The 17,164-nt window shown below is 40.6% G+C and overlaps 1 protein-coding gene across 2 annotated transcripts; it reads left to right on the top strand.

Moving 5' to 3' along the window:
* Nucleotides 1-2,175: 2,175 nt before the first annotated feature.
* myo1ca (myosin Ic, paralog a) lies at nucleotides 2,176-14,879 on the top strand. 2 transcript variants are annotated; one of them, XM_054625204.1, is made up of 33 exons: nucleotides 2,176-2,288; nucleotides 2,459-2,691; nucleotides 5,403-5,561; nucleotides 5,651-5,766; nucleotides 6,650-6,848; nucleotides 7,083-7,163; nucleotides 7,321-7,500; nucleotides 7,593-7,691; nucleotides 8,124-8,237; nucleotides 8,333-8,404; nucleotides 8,493-8,612; nucleotides 8,706-8,788; nucleotides 8,939-9,044; nucleotides 9,152-9,232; nucleotides 9,333-9,424; nucleotides 9,544-9,638; nucleotides 9,769-9,815; nucleotides 9,943-10,023; nucleotides 10,305-10,410; nucleotides 10,833-10,950; nucleotides 11,060-11,173; nucleotides 11,354-11,430; nucleotides 11,812-11,880; nucleotides 12,278-12,362; nucleotides 12,457-12,616; nucleotides 12,750-12,833; nucleotides 12,928-13,021; nucleotides 13,109-13,164; nucleotides 13,263-13,398; nucleotides 13,784-13,854; nucleotides 13,936-14,033; nucleotides 14,135-14,234; nucleotides 14,354-14,879. In XM_054625204.1, exons 2-33 carry the CDS (start codon nucleotides 2,674-2,676, stop codon nucleotides 14,378-14,380), a joined length of 3,138 nt encoding a protein of 1,045 aa, XP_054481179.1. In that variant the 5' UTR covers nucleotides 2,176-2,288; nucleotides 2,459-2,673; the 3' UTR covers nucleotides 14,381-14,879. The 2 variants fall into 2 exon arrangements, with proteins under 2 accessions (XP_054481179.1, XP_054481180.1); XM_054625205.1 differs by lacking the exons at nucleotides 2,176-2,288; nucleotides 2,459-2,691 and adding an exon at nucleotides 4,638-4,705.
* The last annotated feature ends 2,285 nt before the right edge of the window (nucleotides 14,880-17,164 follow it).

The raw sequence follows: 17,164 nt of genomic DNA, 5'->3' as shown, positions 1-17,164 counted from the left end.
ACATCAGAACTGAGCTCAAACAAATGTTTACGTAGTAAGACCCTCAACATTAGGAAACAGCTAGGAAGGAAATCTTCTTACAGGAACTGCTAAACAAAGATAGGAACACTTCTTGGAAAAACTCAGCAGGAAATACTGCAGGAGCATACATCACAAGCTCAGGTGGTGAAGATGCATGCTACTGTGGAACTGTAGTTTCTCTCTGGTTGTCTTCAGTGTCTTTTTTTTATTTCATTGGCAGTAAGGTTGTGCCAGATGCTGCTATGTGTGCAGAGTAGACAAACCAGATGTGTTAGGAGAGTACCCTCATGTTTTCCACATGCATGTGGTTACATATGCTATGTCTTGGATGCCCTTCAAAAGTGAGTCAAAAGTACTGCCAGCAATCTGTCTGCAGTTGATTCTGTCTGAGATGTCTATGCATGGTTTAGACTTTTCAAGTTGACTTTTCTGATGACCCAAGGAAAACCAAAACGTGCCCAATTGTGAATATGTGAACAGGAACTGAGGATTCTACAACACCTATCAGCGGAATAAATGTGTCTCATATTTAAAAATTATGTTTTCTTTTTTTATTAATTCACACATTTTGGTCAATTGCTATGTTCAGAATAAATTACGGCCTCTTCCAGTGATCCCTGCGGTGGTGGAGTAGCTGTTTTTCCATGTGACCCTGGGAGCTGAGTTTTTGTAGGCAGTAGCTGCTGGGGAAGTCTTCCCAAATTCAATTTTTTCTAAGAGGGTCCGGACCAAAGGCAAGGCCTGCATGACACATGACACCTCTCTGAGTCATACTTGGGCCTGCGCCTGCAGCTCTGCCTGAAAGTGGAGCTCACAAGTGAGCCCCTGGTAGCCAGGCATCGACCCATGCTGCTCCTGTGAACACATTCACTCTTGATCAACATACTGCACTCATATTTCATAAAACATAACTCCCAACAATAGGCACATGTATTCAGCATGTGTTCATTTTCATATGTTTACTTCAAAATCATTAAAAGAAAAAACATACAGTGCATCCTGAAGTACACAGACCACATAACTCCTTGTGTTTGGCATATTTTCATAAAGAAAAGATATGCCAGAACATTTGTGTGAAAACGTTCAAGTGAGGAAATAGTGAGTGAAAGCTCCTTGAGGCCAATTTTTGATTTGTGAGAAAAATAAGATATCTAAACTTGACTTGACTTCACGAGGGTAGACCTGGCACCAAAGCTTACATTATATTTAGGTTTTGAGTAACACCAATTTGCACATCATCTTATGAATAGTTTAATGAATGCGGCAGTATCAATTCTCCCTAGTTGAGACACTCAATATATTGAGTTGTGGGGAGGGAGCAGCATAAAGAGTTTTTTGTTAGTTAGATAGTTAGTTAGTCATAAAGCTTTATTAATCCCCATTGGGGAAACTCATTTGCCACTTAAACAACTCATACAGACCTCAAACATCAGACATAGCTTTTACAGCACACAAAAAAACAGAAAACACAGTACAACGAATAAATAACTCCATAAAAAGCCATTTGAGACATTTCCTCCTTGCTCTAAAAAAGTATTGAGACAGCCAGGGATTGAGAAAAAAAGCGAGAGGCTGTCGCCATCTGGGCAACATTATTCAGATTCCTCAGCGTTGGATATTTGATGATGCTGGCAAAGGAACGAGAGTGAGGCGTGGAGACAGTAAGGGGAAATGGGGTGAGGGCAAACAAAAGGGAGGCAAACCAGAGGAGGGCGCTGTTCTCTCACAGAGATGTTCATGACAGCACTCCCCAGAAATGCATTTAACCAGAGAAGTCAGGAAACCGTTTTACCATTTTATATAAAATTACTATTATGGCAACTTGTTGCAGTATTAGTGTATTACGGGAAACCAACCAGTTGGGAAATATAACAGCTCAGACTAAAACAATAACAGACTTTCAAAAATCTGCAGAGCAACAATATGATGATGGTGAACGTTATTTCATCAACAGTGGAAGACAGCCACGAGGAGACGGGCAGTGTTGCTGGTGAAACACTGTCTTTACTTACATCTCTTCTGAATCTGTCTCAGCTTGTGGGAGAAAAGGGAGGGCGCAAACTCAACAGGGAGGGAAGGAAAGAAAGAATGTACTGAGACCTCATCATGTGATTTCTGTTTTTTTCCTCCTTTTATATAGCTGCATAGTGATTACATGTTTGTAGTTTGGGGCTCTTAGCAAATTTTTCCAAACCCTCTCGGCTCTCTGGCTCTTCCCAAGAGCTTACTTTCCCCTGACTTTTTTTTTTGGTCCAGTTGTGTGACGTGTGAGTGGAGTTCCTGCCCTTGTTTCATACAGTTTAGTTTAGAGGAAAGGAGAGGGACTCGTGGAGAGGCGGACATTTACTTGACCTGTCAAAGGGAAGATGAATTGAAGTTATAAACAAGAGGAGCTGTTTGTGTCTTTGGCCTAAGTGCGTGTGCTTTTTCCTCACAGGGGAGCCAGACGAAGAGGAGGGAGGACGTGAAGAAAGAAGCTGAGAGAAAGTGAGAAAGTAACTGACGTGGGGGAGAGAGAAGAAGAAAAGTTACCTGTGTAACTCATGGGGCAAAGGTGGATGAGAAGTTGAGAAGTCTGTCTGACACAGGAGGAGGAGCACCAGCCTGGGGGGGACCACCAATATAGCCTTCCTCCAACAACAACAGGACAGGATGAGGTACCAAGGCAGGGTAAGATCCTGACTACCATGATGCTCCTTGCCTTGTTTTCATGTTTAGTGCTGCACACTGACTGTATTTTATGTGTGTTTGCATTATCTTGTGCTTACACAGTGAAGCACAAGATCCGATCCACCAATTCACTGTCTCAGTCACAGAGGGGGAAGCAAAACAGAACAATGAGTCGCTTAGAAACTTTTTCTTTTTCTTTTTTTGCCCCTGTATGAGTCAGTAGGTGCTTTGTTTTTGTTTTATAGGTTTTAACCCAAGCAGCCCAAAAAGGATAAACTTGGTATTTTTCCACCATATCCATTACTGACACATGAGTGGTAGAGAGCCAGCTGCGGTACCAGAGCAGCTCGCCCTGGGACAGAGTAGTGGGGCATGCCTTATAAGGAAGACAATCCGAATGTAGTCGGCCCAGCAGAGCTTAGTCACGGGGCCTGGAGCCAAGTCCCACTGTTTGGGTAGCCTCCTCACTGGTTGTCACTGCTGCTCCACCTACCAACCAGCAGATTTCTCTGAAGCTCACTGGTTATCAGAGTCATATATCCCAGTATAGCATCCAAGCCCTGCTGGGAGCCTGTCATTTAGATCAGACTCTCAATGCTGTAGCAACAAAGCCTCAGGTCAGTTCACTGACAGCAAAGCTGCAAGGTTTACATTGTGTTCTGGTTTAATCTCCATCCCAGACCTGTAATTCTGAGCGTATCTCGCCACAGTATCTCCATCAGAATGATTTTCACATCCTTGAAGATTTCCTCTACCCCAGCCATAGAGGCAGATGTGCTTTGTGTGAGGCTTCTCATCATTAAAATTTGTTCCACATGTTATGGCAATAAAATCCCTGGGATAAAAGCAAAGAAACTAATTCGAAGGAAAAAAAAGTACTCATGACTGCTGAGAGATAGATCCTTGAAAACAATGTTTGCTTTGTGTTGCATGGTAAAAAAAAAAAAAGTGAACATAGTGGACACTGCACAGGCACTGCCAGCACAGCAGCTACAGAACATCTTAATAACATCACAGATGAATATAAAAGGTATGAGATCTGAGGAGGATGGAATGGAAGATTCTTGCCAAAGGAGTCTGTTACAGTTCAGAGCCAGGTAGTGATGGTCAGCACGACCTACCGTGAAAGGTTGGTGTGTATGCTGAACACATGGAGGTGTTAACAATGTGCAACTTATGTGCCATTATATGTGATTAGCTGCAACCACATGGACTGATAAAGTAAAAAAACAAGCAAATTAATATTATTTTGCAATTAAAGTCAACACTGTCAAAGAATTATAGGAAATGCTGCAATCAGCCACAACTGCACCTTCATGGCATCCTTTACAACTATATAAGGATAGTTTTTAGTATCCACTCTTAGTTATACTACTATTGCCTATAATAGTCATGGATGCAAGTTTCTTGTTGACCATGCATGCAAAAATAAATCCTCAGTGTATAAAAGCATGGACAGCTGCTGACACACAACATAGAAACATTTAGTGGCATCCACTGAACGCCTGCCCCGAACTTCACCCTAACATTCCTTAGTTATATCCTTTGGAAAATCTGGGAACTGTAATTACTATCAGTAGGAAGCCCACCTGCAGGAGTGGGAGAACAATACTCCAAGGTGAAGCAGAGAGGAGGGGCTGCAGTGGAAATGTCCAGTGACTTCCCTTTGCTCTCGCTTCTTGGCTGTCTTCCACTGTTGTCCTCTTGTTTTTTAAAGGATTTTCCTGCTTCCAGTGCCCAGAGATAATGACCTTTTACCGGCATTATCCAGCCAAATGAGACCCTTGAGAGGCTCTTGCATTCAAGAAAAACAGAAGTCCTGTGGAAGTCTAGCCCCTTTGTTCCACTTTGTGCTTTTTTTATTTTTTTTTATGAATGTTCAAAGAAAAACAACAGGGCTTCTCTCATAAATGTATCTTTGATACTGAAGATGGAGTGCAGATGGTTTGGCTCATCTGTAGAGCATTGATTACACACTGAATTGTGCGCCTGGATATTTATTTATTTATTATCAGTAAGTATTGACCTCTTTTATCTGCATGTATATATGTATGAGTGTGCATGTGATTGTGTGTGTAATATCTTAACTTAGGGCATATAGAATTTCACCCTGCTGTCTGGTAATTATTTCCTGTCTGCCCTATAATGTTTGCCATAACAGTGGGGTTGACATGTACACAGGCTTTCTTTATGGCATCGGTTAAATCTCGTCTGGTGATATAAAGCTGTGTGTACCGTACAAACATCATAATATACTATCTGACTACAGCATAATAAAATAATCCATCCTGTCTGCTTATCATTTGGATTCCTTTAATGTCTTCATTGTTTAATCCTGGCAAGGTTTGGTGGAACTGTTCTTACTTTGTGTTTTTTGCAGAGTCGTTTTGGTGTTGTGGTCAGTATTTCATGAGACATTTGCCCTGATATTTAGAAGATATTTTTTTTAATGTGTGTTTCTTCATTCATAGCTTCTATCCTGTAATATAATTATGTTGCAATTATTGTAATATTGACGACAGATGTAGAATTCTCATAACTGGGTAAAGTGTATCATGCATTTTGCCCCCTGCTGGTCAACAGAGTGTAATTGTATCTATTGGAAGGTAATCAGTAAAAACAGAGATCTTCTGTTCTCTGCAGTACTGCTGAACTTTCTGCTTCATTTCTGTTCCTCTCCGTAATGTTCCTCCTTCCCTCTCTTCCTGTAGGAGGTGGATGTTGAAGGAAGAATGCGCCTGGTGATGGAGAGTGCCCTGACTGCCCGGGACAGGGTCGGGGTGCAGGACTTTGTCTTGCTGGAAAACTACAACAGCGAGGCAGCCTTCATAGAGAACCTACGAAGACGCTTCGGGGAAAATCTCATCTACGTAATAGAGCCAATTTTCTTCGTATGTTCCGAAACATTTCAGTCGCTGTGGTGATGCATAACTAAATGTGTTCTTGTGTTTTGCCTCAGACGTATATTGGCTCAGTGTTGGTGTCGGTGAACCCTTACAAAGAGCTGGAGATTTACTCCAAGCAGCAGATGGAACGCTACAGAGGGGTCAGCTTCTATGAGATATCGCCGCACATGTGAGTCACTTCATGGTCCTCAGACATTTATTTATCAAACTCCTCCCCTCCCCGCTGCTGTCAACTGCCCAGCTAATAATCACATGGCATGCTGAGAGCCATATATTGCTAAATTGATTCTCTGTGATCAAACAAGATTAATTGAAGCATGCAATAGACATACGTAATGATGTCCTTGGTATGTGCGTATTATATGCCTTAATTATGAAACCTCCACAGAGGCTTTCTATAGCTCTATTCATACACTGTATAACGGTTCATAACTTTAGACTGCAGGTTACCAGGTTTATGTATTCTTATAATTTGTAGGGAAATGTAATTTTGTAATGATTACTTTGGTGCATATGCTACATAAGAGTGACAAAACTAAAGTTATGTGCGAAGAGATTGTTGTCTTTTAAAGTAAAACTCTTTAATTCGCCATCCTGTTGTTTTTGTTGTTTACAGTCTGTTGGTTTCTCTGTTGTTTTTTTTGCTGTTTTCCTTCGTTGTGTTGATGTGGCTTTAAGTGTTTTCTCTATTCATTTTTTTATTTGTATACATGACATATGTATTTTAAGATATTTAATTTTCGCCAGCAGGCTCATGTTTTATGTTTGAGTTGGTGTTAAAGGAGAATTTAAAAAAGAAAACTGTACAAATTGTCATATATGATGGATCCCATGTGGTTATGCGAGCCTACTTATTTCTCTAAGTTAAACATCAAATAAATAAATAGATTTTATAGTAACAAGCATGTAAACCAAAGATTAAACTTATAACAGTCATAACAGAAAAACACAATTTCCATTGCACCCATTGAAATGTTTGTGTGACCTTTCCTCCACCATGTTTCAATTATATGCTCATCTGTAGTTGAAGCCGCTTTTGTTTTTTCCCTCAGCTACGCCTTGTCAGACAACACTTACCGGGCCATGCGGACCGAGAGGAAGGACCAGTGTATTATGATATCTGGTGAGAGTGGAGCAGGTAAAACAGAAGCGTCCAAGAAGATCCTCCTCTACTACGCTGTCACCTGCCCCATTAATGAACACATGGCTACCCTTGGTGACCGCCTACTACAGTCTAACCCTGTCCTGGAGGTATTTAAACTGTTCAAACAGCCACAATCAGTTAAAAGCACAGTATATTTAGACTTATTTGACTTTCACAATATAGGATTATATTATGTGATTATCTGGTTGATCTGACCTTTGAATGTTTGTATTTGTAAATACTTCTTAATATTTATTCCTGATTGTTTGTTTTTGTTATTGTATTGTGCTCTTAATTTCACTTCCTCCCTCTAATTTCCGGGCTATTGTTGCTTTGCGCAGGCATTTGGCAACGCCAAAACATTTAGGAATGACAACTCCAGCCGCTTTGGAAAATACATGGATGTCCAGTTTGACTTTAGGGTAAACACATGCTTCTTTCCTTTCATACTATTTATAGAAATCACATGTGCTTATATCATACTGATAAACACGGTTAGAGTAGTTGTTTCATTGATAGAAGCTCAAACATTAAAACCTCTAGGGTACTAAACCTGCTGTTTCCCATATCTCCTCCTAGGGGGCACCAGTGGGCGGTCACATTCTGAACTACCTGCTGGAGAAATCCCGTGTAGTGCACCAGAACCACGGTGAGAGGAACTTCCACATCTTCTATCAGCTTCTGGAGGGAGGGGACGACAACTTGCTTACCACACTGGCCCTGGAACGGAACCCTCAGGACTACCGCTATCTGGTGAAGGTGTGTGTGGTTATGAGGTTTAATGACTTATTTCTTTTAGGTATATTTCCTACTGAGATCAATTCTGGTGTAATATTTATTTTCTTGTTCAGGGCAATTGTCCCAGACTCAGCTCCGTCAGTGACAAGAATAATTGGAAAGTTGTGATGAAGGCCCTGTCTGTCATTGGCTTCACAGAGGAAGAAGTGCAGGTCAGAACATCACAGCCTTGACATGTTTTTCACTTATATTCTCTGGTTTTTCACATTAAGTTGGAACTTTAAAAAGTTAAGTCATAGGAATGGATCCGATATAAGCAATGACCCACTGTTTGTTATTATTATTATTATTTAATTTTTTTACACTAACCAAACATGTTTTCTTCATGAGACATTTGCAAAGGCTTCTTTGAAAGTTTTTAATCATGCACTGTTAATATCAGCTTGCTGCCTCAAGCATTTGTTGTGACATTTAAATAAGAGGGTTATTGAAAAACACTTTTTCACCTAAAATGTCTCCGGTTCTGATTGTGTATGGATGATCATATTCTCGTTGACTCTCCAAACATTCTTTTAGTCCAAAAAAACAACCTTAAAAACATCTGTGAGGTTGTTGTTAACTGTCTTTCCTGTGTCTGACCTCAGAAATTGCTGAATATCATCGCCAGCGTTCTCCACTTGGGAAACACTCAGTTTGGGGAAGGGGAGGAAGGAGAAACTTATATCACCACTGAGACTCAGATAACAAATCTTGCGAAGGTCAGAACAGTCCCACTAGTATTAATGGATGTTCAAATATGCAAAAACATTGGCAAAAAGGCAAAGCTAACAGCAGATGTGTTGTTGTTTTCCAGCTGCTGGGTGTCGATGTTTCAGCGCTCGGGGAGGCGCTCACTCACAAGAAACTCACTGCCAAAGGAGAGGAGGTGACAGTCTTCATGTCCTTGTTCCTCACATGTTCACTTGTTTGGTGTGTATCTTGTGATTTTATAATTTTGTGTTTGTGCATTACAGATGATCAGCCCCCTAAATTTTGAGCAGGCAGAGTCCGCCCGCGATGCCTTAGCCAAGGCTGTGTACGGGCGGACCTTCACTTGGTTGGTGGAGAAGATCAATCAGTCGCTAGCTCTGAAGGTCGAGTAACAGTTCTGATAACAACTCAAAAACAACATGCAATTGTTGTTTTTTATTATTGATTGCATGCTGTGTATCTTTTACGTTATGTAGGAGGAAATCTACCACAGCGGTAAGGGCTGCTCAGTTATAGGGCTTCTAGATATCTATGGCTTTGAGGTCCTACAGCACAATAGGTATGAGTTATATTCATTTCCATTCTTTCCGTCGCATCTTAATCTGCCTCTGACCCAATTCTTTGTCAGTAATTGTCTCTAATGCACATAGCTTTTGCACATCACTCCAGCATGGATTTGGCCTAAGGTGCCTTATACTTCTCCCTACAGTTTTGAGCAGTTCTGCATTAACTATTGCAATGAGAAGCTCCAGCAGCTGTTCATTGAGCTCACCCTGAGATCTGAGCAGGAGGAGTATGAGACAGAGGGGATTACAGTGAGTTGATTGTTGGTTGGGTAGTCAAAACAAAAACATTGGATATACTTATTGATATTTATATTTCCATGCTAACACAACATTGTTCTCTTTCCCTCTAATGTCAGTGGGAGACGGTGCATTACTTTGACAACAAGATCATTTGTGACCTGATTGAGGAGAAGCACAAAGGCATCATCTCCATTCTGGTGGGCACAAAAACTCTAGTTTATATATTTTTCATGTATATGATGTTGACTTACCCTCTGTCACTGTATGTCAAGTTAAATAGTGTGACTGTTTATTCAGGATGAGGAGTGTCTGAGACCTGGAGAGACCTGTGACGTCTCCTTTTTAGAGAAGTTGGAAGACACACTGGGCGGCCATCCACATTTTGTCACGTAAGCATTGTCTTATATCACATATTCTTTTGATCAACAGTACAAAGTCTCTCACCAGAGCTTTTTACATCTGCAAGCCGATGTATGTTTTAACCTCTCTGTGTGTGTATGTTTTTCAGTCACAAGTTGGCAAATGGAAAAACTCGCAGGGTAATGAGTAGGGAGGAGTTCAGGCTGCTGCATTATGCTGGGGAGGTCAACTACAATGTCAATGGTAAAGCTGTAATTATCACTTGATCAACCAGTTGGCTTTTTAATCATACATTTATTCCACAGTTATTTTAGAGCATGACCCACAACCCACTGATTTCTTAATGACAAGTGTTATTGTTTATCTCATTCAGGTTTCCTAGACAAGAACAATGATTTGCTGAACAGGAACCTGAAAGAGGTAAGAATAATGCAAATGGACAATTTAGAATCTCACCATGACCTTTAAAAGAAATTGAGTGAAGAGGAGGAGGGGGGTGTGTGTGTCTCGTGTTGAGATGTGGTTGTGATGTTTGGTTTCTGTTCAGGTCATGTGCCAGTCAGACAACCAGATTGTAAGTCACTGCTTCCGCAGAGAGGAAGTGATAGACCAGAAACGGCCAGAGATGGTGAGAATTTCTCACTCACTTACTCACTCACTCACCCACTCATTCATTCTTTCTCTCTCTCTCTCTTTCTCTCTCTCTCTCTCTCACTCATTTTTTCTCCCTCTCTATTACTCTTAGCTGTTTTTGATCATTTTTAGGTGTGGTTTTAATCAAAAGTTTTCCAGTTATTTATGGATAGTGATAACAAAGAAACCTATGAACCCTTTCTTTCTTTCTTTTAATACACATATATATACAGAGAATTCACCGTAGTTTCATGTTTTTTTTAATTTGCCCCATAGGCCGCCACTCAGTTTAAAAACAGCCTGATGAAACTTATGGAGATCCTCATGTCTAAAGAGCCATCCTACGTGCGCTGTATCAAACCTAATGATGCCAAGCAGCCAGGTATACTTTGACATCTTGTAATATGAATTTCTTGTATATTAAAATACTGTTATTCTCAAATACAAGCAGTTAAAACATTTTTTAAATAATGTTAGCTGTGCTATATTGTCCCCTCTGAATTGCCCTGTGAAGTATTTTAATGTGAAAGAGACAGGATATAATCAGAATACAAGGTTTTTTTACCAAAATATGAAAAAGCACATAATAAAAACAAGGGAAATTAGATACAAAGGCAGGTGTCTACAAAAAATATAAAATAAATGAAGGCCCAGTTGTTCCATCATTTGAGTGAATATATATATATACAGTATATATATATTAAAGAGAGAGAGAGAGAGAGAGGCAATATAGTATAGTATGTGTGCTGTGAGCTTTGCCATAAATGTATTATTGTCACAAATAAATAAGATCTCTCCCTGCAGGACGGTTTGATGAAGTTCTGGTCAGACACCAGGTGAAGTACCTGGGCCTGATGGAAAACCTGAGGGTCAGGAGAGCTGGCTTTGCCTATCGACGTCGCTTTGAAGCCTTCCTGCAGAGGTGACTGACCTTCTTTCTGAATGGCTCACAGCTCAAGTGATTGTTTATTCTGTTTACTCGACAGTATGTTCAGCCAACTGTAATTATAACTCTGTACAAACGGCCACAGGTATAAACCGCTGTGTCCTGAGACGTGGCCCAATTGGCACGGCAGACTCGCGGATGGTGTCTCCACACTGGTCAACCACCTAGGCTACAAAGCAGAGGAGTACAAACTGGGCAGGTGATGTAGTGGAAGGAGAGTTTGGCAACTGTGGTCCATGAGTAGCTTGATGGGCACCTCAGATTATGGGGCCATCCAGACTAAATGCACACATCCATGCAAGAAATTTGAATTGAAGTGTTCATCAAATGGGATTGTAGTGTCATGTTGATCACACATTTCTTTGTCTACTTTCTGCAGGTCAAAAATCTTCATCCGTTTCCCAAAAACTCTCTTCGCCACAGAAGACGCACTGGAAGCAAAAAAGCCAGAGATAGGTGAGTAACATTGGTAAGGATTGTAACACTGGGGTATCAGAATAGAAATGAAAAGGAAGTCTATTGACTCACAGTCAAATGTTACCTTTGTGAAGTCAATTTATATTTTGTATATGGTGTCAGAGAGAGGGGTTGATCCAACTCTTTCTGAGGTCATAATTTGAGGTATTGTTGTATTAGGTGGATACATATTGTGAGATATTTTCATTGCTGTGTTAACACATATTAAAAAGCAAACATCATTGCAATCATTACATTCTGTCACAATGAATCTAATCAGTGGATTAACTCCTACGCTGAACTATGAATCAGCATCCACTGCAGCAACTCGTTGGAAAGGCATATATCCAGCTTTACTCTCTTTTATTTGTTGTTGTTTAGCTTTGACCCTGCAGACGTCATGGAGAGGCTACAGGGAGAGAGCCAAGTACCAGCGCATCAGACGTGCAGGTCAGAGCAACTTCCACTATTGATTCCTATGTCTCCTTTAAAGTCTCACTGTATCTCTAAAACTTAATTAAATACATGCATTCCCACTAATCAGGTTTAATATGTTTCTATATTTTATTTCTTCATAATTGTGATGCATTTTAATTTAGCATTCTGCACAAACTCTAGTTTCCTCTTTCCTGACAAGCGCATGAAAATACTTTTGGGTGGCCATATAAGTTTCGTTCCACTTTCCAGCTCATGTGTTTGGGTGCAAATGCTTGTGTAGATTTCACTTAATCTCACTTAACGACAAATCTATTTAGCTGACTTTCTATGCTTTACTAACCTTGGTATGGTCTCTTTGACCGAGTGTGAAAGTAGTTGTGGTGATCTAAGCATGTATGTCTCTGTTCAGTGATTACAATCCAGTCTGGGTGGCGTGGGATGAAAGCACGCAGGAGGGCTAAGCGGCGTCGACAGGCTGCTGATTTAATACGCAGGTGCTTCACTGATACTTTGTTACTGTTTGTTTTTGTTTGCGACTGCATTTTGCATGCAGTTAAATTCCTTCTATGTATCTATCTTATTTTTCAGGCTCATAAAAGGCTTCATCTACCGCCATGAGGAATACTGCCCTGAGAATGAATATTTCATTGATCATGTGCGCTATTCCTTCCTCAAGAATCTAAAAAAAACCCTGCCCAAGAGTGTTTTGGACAAAAACTGGCCAACACCTCCTCCATCCCTTGTTGAGGTACCCAGAGGCTCATTCTGCTAACTCACGTTGTTACATACAGATTAAATAATGTATAAATAGTTAAAGTAAGTAGGAATCTGCAGAGTTATTATTGCAAATTCTGCATCGTTAATTCCACTGTGCCCCACAGACCTCTGAGCACCTGCGGAGACTGCATATGAGAAACATGGTCATGAAGTATTGCAGGAGGGTCCAGCCTGAATGGAAGAAGCAGGTACACTTACTACAGAAAACATGGCCTTATTAGTTGTTGTTCTTTAAATGTGCATTTCTTTTAATCTTGCCTGATTTTTCTTTCTTTGCTCTAGATGATGCAGAAGGTTGTAGCCAGTGAGATCTTCAAGGATCAGAAAGACAGCTATCCTCAGGGTGTTGGGAGGCTGTTTTTGGACTCCAGGCTGGGTACGTGTTGATACATCAATTAATTACCTCTGTACAAACTAACACCATACAAAAGTTGTAATAACACTCCCCCATTGCTTTATATAGAACGGGAACAAATCAATCTCAAAGTTGTCCAGACCCTTGGCAATGACAAAGTGCAGGTGGGTAGACCTTTGTCTTTTATCCTTTGCAATGTAATAAAAGAGCTACATAACTTTACAGCTGCCTCACAGTCATGTGTTTCCTTGTGCTTTTTCAGTATGGTGTTTCGGTCGTAAAGCATGACAGGAGGGGTTTCAAGCCTCGCATTCGCCAGCTTCTACTCACTAACACCTTTGCTGTGCTAGTTGACAAGACCAAGATCAAACAGAGGATCGACTACACAGCTCTGAGAGGTGAAAGGCAATTTGAAAAATGTATAATGTAAAGATATTGATCAATGTCCTTGAATCCATGACCACTGCAGAGCTCATTTTCATTTCTATTGCTAAGGAGGCGTTATTAAGTTGCTACAGTTTTCAAATTAGATTTATTTTTCTTTGACCTTCAGCAGTCATAAGACATCAATTACTGTACTTCTGCAGAAATATCCATAGCAACCAAGTAATGTCCGTGTCCAATGCTTTTGTCATCCTGTGACCAGTGTTTCTCTCAGAAAGATACATTTAACTGAGAGGATGACCATTTATAATGAAACCAAATCAGGAGAAGGGGACATACGGTCATTGTGATTATTTTCATTAGTTTAATGAATCCAAGCCAGGTTTGCTCTCTTAACAGGCATCTCTGTGAGCTCTCTCAGCGACGGGATGTTTGTTCTGCACATGCCCAACGAGGACAATAAGCAGAAGGTACAGTAAGACCCAGCAGTCATGGCTGTTTACTAGTGCACACCCATGCAACCTCTCTAAATCCAGCTGTGTCCCCCTCAGGGTGATCTGGTACTGCACTGCAACCATGTGATTGAGCTGGTGACAAAACTAGCCATGATGGCCAACAAGGTCAACTACGTCAACATCAGCCCGGGCAGGTGAGGCTTCTCTGACTGCTTCTCAATGGTGGTCATTGGCAACCCAACAGTACTCATGTCTTATCCTGTCTCTTATCTGTTACCTCCTCTGTGGCATACAGTATTAGGTTCGCTATGGCTCGAGGCAAAGAAGGAATCATTGATTTCGTCAGGGGTTCTGAGCTAAAGGTGGTCAAAGGCAAGCGAGGACATCTGCTAGTGGTGAGTCAGTGGCTGTTCTGATGTCATGTGTGTAGCCTGCAGGGAGGAAGTTGGTTTTTTTTTTTATATTAATAACATTTCGGCCAGCTGACTGTATTCAATCTGATTTCCTTCTGCAGACTGCCCCTCAGATCAACACCACATGAAGAAACTGAAAACAGCAATCAGACAAACGGTAACCCTTTTAGCTGACTGAAGGATTGCCCCTCAGAAGTTTTCAATCCGTGTTAGATTGTAGCCGTCAGGACGATACCACAAGCACACACAACATACTCAACAGAAGGAAGATCCCTTTCATATGCGTCATCATAATTACAAGAATTTCTTTAATGTTGCATTAATGACTGATATTTTTATTTTTTTTAAAGATTAGAAAATCATAACATGAAGTCGTCACTGTTTCAATTGCTTCATCTGTTTATTGTCACTCATACATAAATATATTTCCACTTTATCAAATATAAAATACAATAATGTAAAACACTGTATCTCTGTATTGTAAGAGACATTGAAAATAAACCACTTTGAAATAAATAGCTTGTTAATAAATATGTCAATAAATAGCAAATATATATTTGGAAATTCCAGTAGACTGAAGCTTGGGGGAAAAACAGCATGTTGGGAAGTGTTCTCTGGCAGCTTATTGCTAACTTACAGTTAGAGGTGAGACAGAAACTGTTGGAAATACCCAAGAAAACCCTTAAATATGCAGTAAAACATCGTATAAAAATAAATGACTAGGTAAAATGGGAGCTTCATGTTAAGTGTTGACAACACAACTAAAACACTGATTTAAAGTATCACAACTATTATTCCAATTAGGTGCTGATCTTCATTTAAGCCGTTTCAGCTTTTTCTGTGTGTGTGTGTGTGTGTGTGTGTTGTCAGGGTTTCGTTTTCAGCATTAGGTCATTAATGTGTATTTGAAGCCAGAAGGAGGAAGTCTCTTGCCAGCCTGGTGAGGTAAAGGTCTAGATCCCTCAGAATGATGTAACCCTCCACTCTGCTGTCCCATACTGTTTTGGATCTGGTTTGTGGGTTCAAGGGTGTAGGAGAGGTTGGCTTTGTCCAAGAACTATTCATGTAACTCATCTGGAGAAGAAAGCAAAACAATCTTTTATCAGACCCTGGTATCACTTCCTCCAAAGTATATGTGTGGTCTAAAAAAAGGATCAAATGTGAGTGATTTTCAGTAAGAAGACTGTGGATACCTGACTGCTGACTTGGCTCATCAGGTCCCTCAGGTCCAGCTGAATGTGCCTGATGCTCTGAGGTAAAGTGGTGCCTACCGCCCGCTCCAACATCTTCTCTTTCTCCTCTTTCTCCATCTGTTTTCTCTTCTGCTCCAGCATTTTCCAATAGGCCTGCATGTCCCAGAAAGCAGCGTGCAGTCGTTCCCATTCCTGGATGCGCAACAAGACACAGCCACATGATTACATAATCACAATGTTGCACAAAACCCTCATTATGCTTGAAGTTGTAAAGGGGAATTCCACTGAAATGTTACATTCTGCAAGAGCAGGCTTGCAGAAGATGTTATCAGGTTTTGTGTTTTCTCCTCAGAGGAAGAAATTCTCAAAAGCTTTGAGAATGTGTTTTTCAGTGTAAAAACCAGTGGCCTAAGATAGTTACGACATGCCCTGGTGCCCGCTATTATGACAGGCCCTAGTGCACTGAGAGGTTTTTTTTTATTGCATTGTTTGGAAGAGGATACTAACCGTCAGCTTTAGCCAGCTGTAGAAATCTGTAGAAAGCAATGGCAGGTCTTTTAACTGCTGACTTCTGTCTTCAAAATGCTTATTGCCCAACTGCTGCTCCTTCTGTAAAAGTAAACATGGTAACCATTCAATATTTAAAATTAAGCAAATCTAATGCTGGCTGTGTACAGAGCTCACAGGGATACGCTGACCAGTCAGATGAGCAGGGGGAATTCTTTCAGTACTCACATATTTCCTCTGCAGCTGCTGGACACGAGTTCGGGTGGACCTCGTGAGACGAAAGGAGTTGTTGTATTTATTCCTCTGGAGGACTGGAGATGGAGAAGAGGACTCCATACAGTCCAACATACAGCAAAGGAGGATGAGAGCCCACCAACAAACAGTCATCTGAAACAGTGACATGACCAGCGATGCGGGTTAATATCATCTAATGTTTACAATTCAAGATGTAACACTTTTATGTACAACACTGTGGGAAAAAAAGGGGGACCCACAGTATCACTTCCAGCACAAACTACAGTGTTCCTGTTACGCACACGGATTCAATTTATGGGAACTTAACTGTCAATTTCCATACTTAGAGTCCAGAAGGAAGTTGATTGATATTTCTGAAAGAAAATCCAACCACACATCCTCCAACCTCCACCACACGGCATGCCTTCTATCTTAGAAAATGTATGCGTAATTCAGTGACACAACATTTGGTCTGGTTGTGCATGCGTGGAAATAGAAGTGTCTTGATTCCTCTAAATGGTTTCACAGGAATGTGTCTGTGTTCGAGGTCCTTAATCCAAGTCAGCAGATTACAGACGTTACCTCTGGCTGCTGTTGCAACAAAAATGCAAATTATCCTTTTTATTTTGGTGTCACTTAATTCAGTTGCAGTGGCTGTTGTCAGTAAAACAAAGTATTCCTGATGAATCAACATCTTTCTCAACCATGACATTGTTCTTCAATGATCTCTACCAATTATCGATAACAAAAGCTCACTCAGGTGAAATAAACAGCAGAAAAGTTCTAAGAACTGAACTGATAAGAAACACTGGATGTTATCAATGCTTACAGAAACACTGCAGCTTTCTGACAAGCTTTTTTACTTGAAGTTTGACATGGACAGTTTAAGTAGTCCATGTCAAACGGTTTAAGTGTGTTCAAGATATAAAAACAAAAAGTTCCAGACCAATGATCCCATTTATATGCACTGCCATAAAC

The sequence above is a fragment of the Anoplopoma fimbria genome, chromosome 24, assembly GCF_027596085.1.
Source record: "Anoplopoma fimbria isolate UVic2021 breed Golden Eagle Sablefish chromosome 24, Afim_UVic_2022, whole genome shotgun sequence".
In the NCBI taxonomy this organism is placed as follows: domain Eukaryota; kingdom Metazoa; phylum Chordata; class Actinopteri; order Perciformes; family Anoplopomatidae; genus Anoplopoma; species Anoplopoma fimbria.
Note: the sequence above shows the minus strand (reverse complement) of the source record. Positions and strands in the feature narration are given on the sequence as shown.